The sequence below is a fragment of the Pelodiscus sinensis genome, chromosome 3 (assembly GCF_052426305.1).
Source record: "Pelodiscus sinensis isolate ZL-2025 chromosome 3, ASM5242630v1, whole genome shotgun sequence".
Lineage (NCBI taxonomy): Eukaryota > Metazoa > Chordata > Testudines > Trionychidae > Pelodiscus > Pelodiscus sinensis.
The window spans coordinates 77737279-77750167 of NC_143054.1; the positions used below are offsets into that span (position 1 = coordinate 77737279).

General features: G+C 41.6%; 1 protein-coding gene across 7 annotated transcripts in view; it reads right to left on the reverse strand.

The window, feature by feature from the left end:
- The window catches only part of ATG5 (autophagy related 5), a 120514-nt gene that overhangs the window by 52472 nt on the left and 55153 nt on the right, over window positions 1-12889 (reverse strand). For all 7 annotated transcript variants that reach the window (XM_014571188.4, XM_025182321.3, XM_006118471.5 and 4 more), the window contains exon 6: window positions 6438-6532. In XM_014571188.4, coding sequence (XP_014426674.1) covers window positions 6438-6532 — 95 coding nt within the window. The remainder of the gene's footprint in view (window positions 1-6437; window positions 6533-12889) is intronic.

The following is a 12889-nucleotide window of genomic DNA, read 5'->3' on the forward strand; positions in this document are numbered from 1 at the left end:
CTGCTGATTTTATGTTATGGATCCTCAACTTACTATAATATCCCAACTCACCAATGCCAATCTCCATGATCAGATGACCCTTGTACCCTGCTACTAACAACTTCCAAACTCAGTGCTGAAATAATGTATCATAGATCGCTTAAAGTACAAATTCACCTCTTTCCTCTGATCATACTGATGGGGGGCTCAAATCTCTCCGCTATTCAGTATAACTATACCCAACTGTGAAAGGGCAACTAGAATATACGTAGATTGTAGATAATGCCCAATGAGTACTGCCAGCTTCAGAAGAGCAGTTTTGAATAGTTCTGGTTTTGAAAATCCCACCCAATATCATCTGATTCACCTAAGCCAATTAATATATATATTGCTAGTGATGGTAATATATGTATTAATTAATTACATATATATTACCCATTTGGATGAGCACTAATTGACAGATAATTGTCATCATCCCAGCAAAGTGAAATATTGTGCCCCAGCCCTCCCCAAGGAATCCTGTCCCAGCTTTGTGGCAAAGGGCACAATGCAATGCATTTCAAATCCCCACTGTATCACCAGACAAGGCAGGACGAGGCTTCATGCTCATCCTTCCAGACAGTCTAAACTACAGAATTTGTCATTCAACCTGAAATATTCTGCATGTCTCACTGTGAAGAGAAATGAAGGGCTGGTTGCAACACCAATATGGGCTTTACATGCAAAGATATAAAATCATTTTTATATGGGGTATGAGATCCTTACATAATTTAATCAGCACTATCTCCATTTAACAAGTCCATTTCTGTTGCTGTGAAAACATTTCTTAGCTCTGAGCAGTAAATAAATTAGTCAGTGACCAAAGATGACACTAGGAGAAAATTGCATCTATAGGTTTTGATGCACACATCGAGAGCTTACCATCTGCTAAAATTTCTGATAGCGCTCACAAAATAACTGTGACTTCCGTTCTCAATCTTTAAAGTTTCATTATGACAGTAATTTTTTCTTAAATCTAAACACAAAGTTGCTACAAAATAATTGTAACATTTATTTAGATTTATACTTCTAATAAATCATTGAGATCCAGTATAAAGCAATACTGATATATTCAACATTTACATATCTCCTTTTTTATAATGACTGCTGTAAAATTTCAAAAACATTAATTGTTGACAGGATATATTTTGGATGTAATTTATGAAGACACAGCATCAAAACAGCATGACTGTCCAATTCCGTTCTAACTGAATTTTGGATGAGTATACAATACTACCTTAAACTCAAATCAAAACTTAAAACACCAAACTTTAAAGCAGGAGGTACAGAGAAAAGAAAAATTAAAGAAGTCCACTATATTTCTCCAAAATAGTTGGGGTTTTTTTAGCAGACTAACAGTATTCTTACCATTAGACATAAAAGTAAATATTGCAGATAGGTTTGGAGTTGAGGGATGGAGATAAGGAGAATTCTCAAAGATTCTTATGATCCCTAAATGTAGCTACAGTCTGACTGTCTCTAAATGTAGTTTAAACATTCTATAAACTAACATTTCTGGAACTAAAAATAAAAAGCAACTAATTGACCCAACTAGTCATTCATTAATATTGGAAATGCCAGACTAATAGCTGATGAATTCCACAATCTACTTTTCAATGTATTAGTAATCATATAACGCAAACAGCAGAAAACAGACAAACTCATTTTACATTTACTTTTACAAAAGGGATGGATCACTTCATGATTGCCTGTTCTGTTCTTTCCCTGCTGTCATGATCATGAGGGTTAGCCAGCATCCTGGCGACTAAGAGGTTAAATATGTCCCTTGCCTAAACCAGGTGGCAGGCAGCCAAATAGAAATGTAGGTAGGAATTTCAAACTGGGACAAAGGAATTTTGGGGTTTTTCCTTCCTCTGTCCTGCGTAGTTTCTCTCCAGCTATTGAAGGGGACAGGGTGTCTCCGGCTAAGAAAATACTTTTCACAGTCTGTAAGTAGGATAAAGTTTAGATAAATCCGTTAAGTTTTATTGTTTTATGGTTTGGGAAATGGGATCTGGTCTGTGCATTTAAAATGGGTTTTGCTCTCCTTTGTAACTAAGTTCCTGACCCATGGTAAATTTCTCCTCCATGAGTACATTATTTTGTTACTCTTCCATCTAGTCATTATACTTGCAACAGGAATATTGTGGTGATAATAAAAGTTCTCTCTCTCTTCTTTTTATTAACCTGGTATTGGTTAATTTTTGTGTCCTGGTTTGTACTTTAGGGGTAAGATTCCCCCGTAGTCTCTCCCTGGTTGCTTTATTAATATTTGGGTGGTGGCAGCAGCATTTTATTCCCAAAATCTAGGTTGTTAAGACTTGAGGGGGGAGGGGAGTTTTATACTAAAGCCTGGTAGATAAAGTTTGGGGTACTCTTGATGGCCCCTACTTCTGCATTTATTGTGCCAGAGTGGGGAAGGAGCCATGACACCTACGAAGCACCTGGCATTGGGCACTGTCAGAAGACAGGATACTAGGCTAGATGTACCATTCGCCTGATTCAGTATGATCATTCTTATGTTTTCAGACTGACAAAGATCAATGTAAAATTTAACATAAAGGGTCTTATAAAACAGACTGAGTGGAGTATTTAGACAGTCTTTAAACAACTTTTATATAGTTTGCAAATCAGGGGCCACATTTTGTATAGTTTGCAAATCAGCCACCACAATTTACAATTTTACACTTAACAAATAATTACTCTCTGCTACTTGTAGTATGCCACAATTTAAATGTAGGCTGTTCTTATCTTTACAAGCTGGGAGGCAGACCCAATGTCATTGATTAGCTCACAGGCTTTGATTGCTATGTGAACTACAAAACTCTGCCTGCAATAGTAGCAGGGCAGTTCCATATTACCAGCTATCACAAAGCTATAAAAAAAAAAAAAATCATCACTGAAATTTTCTAGTAATCTAATTAAATTCCTTTTTGCCTTAACTTAAATTTGTACCTTTTTCAAGATTACATATTTCATTCACATGCTTAGTACACGATATGAATAGTTTAGTAGCATTTCATTGTGTTAAAGCTTGTCTTTTCAAAATAAAGTAACATGATTAAAAGAGATAAGAACAACATATGTCCCAAGTGAAATTAGCCAGGTGAGTTATTTTTCAGAAACACTCCCTACCCCATTTGTTCCCTTCTGAGGTCTATAATGACAGAAAATAAGTAGTTTATGCAGAGGCCAAGGAAAATGTGCCCCCTGAAATGCTTGCCACCAGTTATGCAGCTGAGGACGAACTCTGCCTTTCTGTGTACAGTGGAGCCTTCCAGGACAGATACTTCAGCAAGTTCTTCAGGTAGGGGTAAATTCTTATTTGTTTATAAGAGGGACAAAGTGGGTGAGGTAATATTTTTTACTGAACTAACTTCTGTTGGTTAAAGAGTCAAGTTTTTCAGCTACAAAGACCTCTTATTCATGTCTGGGAAAGGTATTCAAAAGGGGAGCCCTGATCTACACTAGAGTTAGATCTACATAAAGGCAACTGTTGGCTGTTCCCTCTGGGTGGCCCATGCTGCATGGGGAATGCGGGGCCCAAACGGCTGCTTGCGCCGCTTGCTCCCCCGCGGCGACCCAGCAGAGCGGCGTAGAAGTCAGCCGAGCACCATGGCGGGAGGGGAAGGAGGGCGGGGTGATGACATGCAGTGTGACAGCGGCTCCAGGCCCCGCCTCCTGGCCATGAACGTCACCGCCCTGCCCCCTTTCGCCTCCCACCGTGGCGTTCAGCTGACTTCTGCGCCACTCAGCCAGGCTGTTGCGTGGGAGCAAGTGGCGCAAGTGACTGTTTGGACTCCGCGCTCCCCATGCAGCACGGAGCATGGTGATCCCCTGAGTGAGAGGCAGGAGAGAGAGAGGCAGGAGGCGGAAGATGCTGAGAGAGAGGGGGGCGGGAAGGGGGGGAGGGGGAGGAGGAGAGAGAGAGGCAGGAGGCGGAAGATGCTGAGAGAGAGAGAGAGAAGGGGGAAGGCAGTAGGAGGAGAAGGAGGAGGAGGAGAGACAGGAGGCTCAGGAAAGAAGACCGATGTGGAGGAGAGACTTGAAAATCCCGTCTTATGACTGGCTAATTTACAATACAGCTCCTTTATACCACTCTGGAAAGGTAAAAAGAGCCTTAATTGACTAAGAATGGGAACGATTAATGATGATTTGCAACCTGCCTTTTCAGTTATCACATTTCTGCTCTGCCTCTGAACAGAGACTGCTTCACGCAGCCCTATGCTTCCAAGTCCAGCATTCAGCAACAGTGACCCAGGGACAGTCTCTCTCACTCATTTGCATACAGCCAGGTGCTCAGCACCACTCTCTTAATGTCTCTCCATGGTTGCATGGACGCACGCAACCTTCCTCCCACCACAGCTCTGCAGCGATCTGCTCTCTGGTACCAGCTGCTCTCAGTAGACACACGAGAACTGCTGCAGAAGGAGGTTGTGTTCCCCATATATTTCTTTGTTCTCCCATTTTTCTGCAAAGGAGCTAAGAAATCTGTGGAAGGTATGAATTCTGTGCCCCCATGCAAAGTACAAAATTCCCCTAAGAATATAAGCATTCACGCTAAAATGCAGCTTCCACTTACGTTACTCACCCACTACACTGATTTAATAACACCATGTCTGTAAGAGGGGTAGCACTTAGGTTGCTGTAGTTAGACTGATGCAGCGTCAGCATAGATACTACATAGCTTACATTGACTGTTGCCTTTCAGGAACCTTCCCACAATGCCAGATAAATCAGTGCAAGCGTTCGTGGAGAGGATGTGCATCACCAACACAAGCACCATAATGTGGACATGCAAAAGAGACTTAATTATTGAGGTAGTCGTATGTCAACTTAGGTTTACTTAATTTTGTCATTCCCCAAGTTTTACATACTAACATTGGTATACAGTAGAACTTCAGAGTTATGAATGGAGGTTGTTTGTAACACTGAATAAGACATTATGTTTTTTTATTTCAGAAGTTTACAACTGAGCACTGACATAATACAGCTTTGGAACTGCAAAAGAAGAATGCTGCTTTCCTTTTTTTTAAGTTTACATTTAACACAATGGCTGTACTGTATTTGCTTTTTTTTATCATCTTTGCTGCTGCCTCATCATCTCTGCCTGGTGCCTGCTATGGGGTCTTACTCCCCACACTCATTAGCAGCAGTGGGAAAAACAGAACAGCACAGCGCCAGCTCCCTCTGCTCCTCTGTCTATGTCATTTGGGGGACGGCCACATCTGCCCCCACACTCACTGGTAGGAAGCAGAGTGATGTCATCAAGGGAGCAGAGCGAGCTGGGACCGGATTGCTCTTCTTCCTCTGCTGGTGAGTGTGGGAGAAGAAGGCCTTGCTGCCAGCGCCCACTAATCCCCTGGGATACCTTGGCTGGAGGAAGAGGCAGGGCAGGGGTGGAGCAAGTATGGGGAGGGGAGGAACAGAGCAAGGAGAGGCAGAGTGTGCGGTAGAGGGGCAGCTGTCCTGGCCCTTCCCCATTCTGGGGGAGGGTCATGTAACCAGTGGTCCCCCAGGTTTCCCCTCACCAGCCAGCTCTGATTAAGCTATAAATCCAGTCACTTTGTTAAGACCATTATTTATAGTTTCTAGCAGAGCCCAAGTTAGTCTTTTGTCTTGTCTGTAAAGCACTGAGCATACTTTTGTGTATTATGCACCTATTTCTGGCACAACGAGCCAGGGATGTAATAGTGTGGTCGATTAACTGATAAGCAAAAGCTTATCGATTAATGCTACAGACTACACACATTTCTCCCCCTGCCCCACCAGTAAATTTTTTAGCAGGCTGGCCAGAAGCTCAGCTCAGTTCTGGGCTTGCGTTGGGTCCGGGACCTACCCCCGCTATGGCTCTGCATTTAAATCATATTAGGAGCCAGGGGCGCAGGCAGCCCAACTCAATTCCAGCTCATGCTGGGTCAAGGAGCTCAGGCTTCCCTCCCTCCGGACAGGGGCTGGTTTTATACTGGCTTCCCTTATGGACCAACTCCCACCTGGCACTCTGCACTGCTGCCTCTGATACAGAGGCAGCAGCACAGTGGCAAGGGGCACCTCAGGAGTGGGGCCAGAGCACAATGGCTGTTAGGCTTCACCCCCGGGGACTACAGAATAGTCGAGTAACTGATAAGAATTCATTAGGTTAATCGACTACTGAATTAACTGATATGTAACAACTCTACAATGAGCATCAATTACTTATTAAGATCATAGGAAAGTAACAAGTTCTATGGATTTTCTTTTATTTCCTCAGTTAATTTATGCAATTGAACATGAATTGAACTGTAAATATGAGCAATTTTACTCTGTAGCTAAAAATAGATGGACTTATCATTCCATATGGTTTACTTTTTACTACATTTGACAGAACTCAGTATGATAAGAGATTTGTAAAACATGAGGCTTCTCATGTTGTCTCCTACCTGATATATTCTAAATGGGATGTAGCGAAATCCACTATCTTCTGGAGGATACTCCATGAGTTTCCGGTTTATGGCCCAAAATTGGTCAAATTTGTCTGTGAAAGTTAAGAGATGTATTTATTAGTAGTATTCATAAATATGATTATTTACTGAATAAGATACACAAAATATGATAGGCACAATCATATATATGGGAAAATGAATCGTCTAAAAAAACCCTTCTGTCACAGAATTTTTGCCCATAAGTAGGTTTTCCCCTATATTTCTTGTTCCCTCTATAGCCTCAAAAAGGAGACTTGCCCACCCACACTGCTGAAAATAAACACAGAGCAAGTAATCTATATTGTGCTCCCACAGTCACAATGTGATGACTTGTCAAAGTCAGGAAAAATTGACTTTAGTTCACTTTGTTTGTCCCAAGGGTAGAGAAATACTGTGTAACAGCATTAAATATGCTATAGCAGCCAGAAGCAGGCATTGCTAGTGCTCTCTGCTACTTCCGCTCTCTGCTCATTTTTTCATATTTAATGGCTTTTTCAACTGGAGAGGAAAAAATCAGGTGCAAAGTACAGGGACCTAAAAGAACAGAAACAGCAACATGGAGAAGAACAGAAACAGCAACATGGAGACAATTTTTTTCTCTTGACATTTGCAGTTAGAGAAGATCTTTTAGGGTAATCTGAACAGGTACACTGGTAAATATGGAAGCACTTGTAAAAAGTAAACTCTCAGAAGAAGTACAGGCAGTCCCCGGGTTACATGGATCCGACTTACATCAGATCCCTACTTACAAACGGGGTGAGGCAACCCCGCACTAGCTGCTTCCCCCCAGCAGACCAGGGAGATGCAAAGCTAGTGCCCCCCCCCAGCAGACCAGGGAGACACGGAGCGGCTTTTCTCAGCAGACACCTCAGCTTGAGAATAAAGGACCGAGGGAAGTGAGGTGTGGGAGAATAAAACTGAGCTCTGGAGAAATGTTTGGCTAGAGTTTCCCCTACAATATGTACCAGTTCCGACTTACATACAAATTCAACTTAAGAACAAACCTACAGTCCCTATCTTGCACGTAACCCGGGGACTGCCTGTATTTACCATTTTAATGGAACAACTTGAAAAAAGTAAAAGTTTAATACACTCAACATGCACACATCTATTTATTTATTTATACACACACACACACACACTAATTACACACTAATTTATATTAAAAGCTAACTGATTTTAATGTTGGTAATACCAGAAACAGTAAAATAGTTTCAGAGAGCCTCCATTTCTTCCTCCCTGCCAAAAGCACACCGAGTGCTGTACAATACAATAGCACTAAAATACGTAAAACAAATGTCTTAATTAAAATAGGATAAGGAAAACATTTTAAAAGGGCAAAGAAGATATTCAGATAAGATCAAACAAGTGGATGAAATACCAAAAATGGAAGGGGAGCAGGGAGACAACATAGGGGGAGCTAATTGTATCATACCAAAAAACACCTTTAAAATTGAGAAAGGTCTGTAATTAAGAAGTAGAGAGAGAAGGAGACAAATTCCATGCTCTAGGGGGCACAAAGTCATGATCAACTGCCAATGTAAGACACAACAGATGATTCTCTTAATGTATATATCACACAAATGCAATGCAATAATGCTCATCTGGATCATTAATACAGCATATGTACATATTTTTTAAAAAAATCTACTTTGGCTCCTTATAACATATTAAATATAATTATAGACCAATAAGTCTAACATCAATACCGGGCAAATTAGTTGAAATATAATATAGAATAAGATTGTCAGACACACAGATTAACAATTTGTTGAGGGAAAATCAACATGTTTCCTGTAAAGGGAAATAATGCCTTATTAATCTACTAGAGTTCTTTGAGGGGGTCAACAAACATGTGAACAAGGAGATCCAGTGAATATAGCATACTGAGATTTCCAGAAAGCCTTTGACAAGGTCCCTCACCAAAGGCTCTTAAGTAAAGTTAGTTGCTGTGGGATAAGAGGGAAGGACTTCTCATGGATTGATGATTGGTTAAAAGACAAGAAACAAAGGGTAAGTACCAGACTGGAGAGAGGTAACAAGTGGTGTCCCCCAATGGTCTGTCTTGGGACCCATCGTATTCAACTTATTTTATAAATGATCTGGAGAAAGGGGTAAACAGAGAGCTGGAAAAATTTGCAAATGATACCAAACTGCTCAAGATAGTTAAGACCAAAGCAGACTGAGAAGAGCTTCAAAAAGATCTCACTAAATTAAGGCAACAAAATAGCAAATGAAATTTAATGTTGATAAATGTAAAGTAATGCACACTGGAAAAAATAATCCCAACTATACATACAAGTTGATGGGGACTAATTTAGCTACAACTACTCAAGAGAGAGACGTTGGAATCTTTGTGGATACTTCTCTGAAAACATCCACTCAGTGAGCAGCAGCAATCAAAAAAAGCAAACAGAATGTTAGGAATAATTTAAAAAGGGAGAGAGAATATCTTATTTCTTCTATATAAAACCAAGGTATGCCCATATCTTGAAATCTGCACACAGAGGTGGTTGCATCATCTCAAAAGAGATAAATTGGCACTGGAAAAAGTTCAGAAAAGGGCAACAAAAATGATGAGAGGTTTTCAAGAGAGACTAAAAAGACTTGGACTTTTCAGCTTAGGAAAGAGGAGACTAAGAGGGGATATGATAGAGACCTATAAAATCATGACTGATGTGGAAAAAATAAATAAGGAAAAATTATTTATGTTAAGAACTAACGGTCTCCAAATGAAATTAATAGGTAGCACGTTTAAAACAAAAGTTTGTATTGGTTCAGTGCACAGTCAACCTGTGGAACTCTTTGCAAGAGGATGTTGTGAAGAGTAGGACTTTAACAGGGTTCAAAAAAGAGCTAGATAAATTCATGTAGGTTAGGTCTATCAATGGCTATTAGCCAGGATGGGTAGGAATGATATCCTTAGCCTCTGTTTGTCTGGAAATGGAGGACAGGAGAGGGATCGTGTGATGATTATTAGTGTTCCCTCCCTCTGGGGCATCTGGCATTGGCCACTGTGGGAAGACAAGACACTGGGCTAGATGGACCTTTGGTCTGACCCAGTATGGCCAGTCTTATGTGCTAAATAAAATTAAACATGCATAATATGCTCACTATAGTTAAGTCCAGACAAAAAAAAAGTTTTTCTGTATTCTAAACAAGCTGCCAAATATAGATACATATTATGGAAACGTATATCTGCAAGGGGCCTCAAAAGCTATCAAGGCCAGCGCCTGTGCTGATGCACCAAATAAACCTACACAAGGGATTCTCACAACAATTTTTCAATGACCTCCAAATGCAACACATGCTCTTGCTGGTAACTCCTCTGACAATGTTCCCTAAAATACTTAAACTTATGAAAAACAAACATCCAAACCATTGTATTTTATTTACTATGAGTATGGAAAAAAACCCCAATAATGGAAATAAGTAGGGTTGTCTTCAGAGCCGTAGGGTCCATAGGACGGTTCACAGCTACCCTGGACACAGTGCTTTGGGTATGGGGGGTGCGTGACTCAGGGGGATACAGAAGCATAGGGCCAATGATGGTCGGAGGTATTAATGGGGAGCCGGATGCCAGCAGCTGGGGTCGGGCCAGCCCCTGCAGTCATTGGTGGCAGTGGAAAGTGGAGCAACACAGCTCCAGCCTGCTCCACTGCCTCCCAGCGTTGCTCAGGGATGGGACCTGGGAGAAGGGGTGGAAAGAGAGCAGAGCAGGGGCAGGAAGAGACAGGGCAAGGAGGAAACGGGCAGGAAAAGGTGAGATGGGGGGCCATGCATGAGGGGTTGTCCCAGGCACCTTACCCTGGCCGTCTCTGTTTTTTACTGGACCTAAACAGAATAGAAATGAAAATAAAGTGTTTTTTTTGTGTCCTTATCTTTTGTTCTTTGTTTTGGTTGGTTTTTAGTTTAGACTTGCTAGCAAGAATGCTGTTGTGAAAAGTGATATTTGTGTATCTGTTAATATTATTCACAGAAACAGACTTACTTGCTAGCTGGGAATAGGGATGTAATATTCCATTTAATTGACTAACCGATTAAAGGGGGTAAGCGAGGGGGAGGGCTGCTACTGCCTGTGGTGTTCCCTGTGGGGCTGGAGCAGCCCTCTGCCAGGTGGGAGCTGATCCAGCACTACTGGTTAATCTTAACTGGTACACCTCACCCATTAAACCAGTTAAACTTACCAGTTAAACCCTCACATCCCTAGCTAGGAAGCAGTGAAAAGTTACATTAATTAACATACAAATATCACTTTTTGCAACAAATTAATTCAACCCTAGCAATCTGGCGGCAAATTAAGCCCTGGATGGAGAGGTGGGTAGGGAGGCAATAGAGGCCAGGAGATATGGATGGGGGCCAGAAGAGGCAATGGAGCTAGTGGTGTTGGGGATGGGGGGGGGGGGTGTGCCCAAGGCCAGTACCTCCAATGGTGAAGCCAGAAGCCCGAGCCCCAAAGGTCCCAGAAACGTGGGGAACTCATACCAGCTATCTGCTCCTCCGGCATTTCTGGCTCCAGAGGGCAACAGGGCCCATCTCTTGCTGGCAGCCCTGGGGGAGGGGATGCTGCTCCCCTTTCTCCCAAATCACCACCCAGGATACAAGATACAAGAAAAGTCCCCAGTGGCCGCATGAAGCCATGATGGCTGCATTTGAGAAACACTGACCTCTCAGACCACAGGTGGGAAACCTCTTTTTGGGTCAGGGCTGCTGACCCACAGAAAGATCACAAGTGAGAAGGAAGAAGACAACAAAACAAAACAAACTGAGAAGGAGAAAGACACTCTCCACATTCCAGTTCCAGCACAGGCTCCCCAATGCTGGGGGGAGCCCTGAGAACCGAGGGTCGGATCAGACAGGCCGGGCCTGAGGTTCCCCACCCGTTTTAAGACCATCCCTAACACGTGTTTGTCCTGTTTCTAAAAACCTTCAACAATGGGGATTCCATAAAAATTCCATAATTTTCTAGTAAGTCAGGTTTTCTAAACCTTTTATCATTTTTGTTGCTCTCATCTGAAGTGTCTCCAATTTGCTCACATCCTTCCTAAAGTAGGTTTTCTTGAATTGGACTCTGGATTCCAGCTGAAGTCTTACCAGTGCTGAATGAAACAGGACAATTACCGGTGTCTCACATGTAACACTGCTGTTAATACACTCCAGGATGTTAGTTTTTTCACAGCTGCATTAACACTGCAAAACAGTCATACTTAATTGATGATCCATTACACGCTCAGATCTTTTTCAGCAGTACTACCACTTAAGCCACGTTTTATAGTTGTACCACGTTGTATAGTTTTACAATTGATTTATACAAAGTATAGTACTTTGCCTTGACTTTACTGAGTTTCATCTTGTTGAATTCAAACCAATTCTCTAATTTATCAAAGTCATTCTGAATTTTACTTCTGTCCTCCAAAGAGCTTACAACCCCTTCCACCTTGGTGTCACCTGCTAATTTTATAAGCATACTCTCCACTCCATTATCTAAAGCTACCAAAGAAAATATTTAATAGGACTGGACCCAGCCTGACCCCCTGATAACTATTCTTTGAATACAGTCTTTCAAACTGTTGTTTACTCATTGTATAGTCATTTAATGTAGACCACTTTTCCCTCGTTTGCTTAAGAGAATGTCATGTGGACTGTGTCAAAAACTTTTACTAAAATCAAGATATTGCTATAAGCTATAAGAACTGGAATCTGTGGTCAGTGAAGTGGTGGTGCTGTTTCAATGTCAGGTGATAAGGGCACAGCCTGTGTGAAGTGCATAACTGAAATACTTTGGTATCACGTCTAAACACATGACTTTTCATGCAAAGGTTGTGGCCGAAAGAGACCCCAAACGATTACAACTGAAAAACAAGTTATTTCAGTAAGTGAGAACACATAGGAAGATGACCTCCTCACCCCTCTATCCGCTATCACTGGAAGGTTAGAGACTTAGTAAGATTGTCTTAGAAGCCCAGCAACAATTTGAGGATGGTCGACTGCATCCTTTCATTAAGCTGATAACATCTGTCCATGATGGCAACATACTACATAAAATAACCATGACATGTAAGGGTGGCACTCAAGCAACCAATATTACCCACTGACATTTAACAGAAAAGGAGCTAAACCAATACCAGCACATAGCTCTAATTTACCTTTTCAGTGCTCAGATAAAAGTGATAGAAATGTAGCCGTGTTAGTCTGGTGTAGCAGAAACAAAATACAGGATTATGTAGCACTTTAAAGACTAACAAGATGGTTTATTAGATGATGAGCTTCCGTGGGCCACGAAAGCTCATCATCTAATAAACTATCTTGTTAGTCATTAAAGTGCTACATAGTCCTGTATTTTGTTTCAGATAAAAATGATAGCCTTTGCTGTAATGCCTAGGAGCATATAGGACTACAGTAGAAAGACA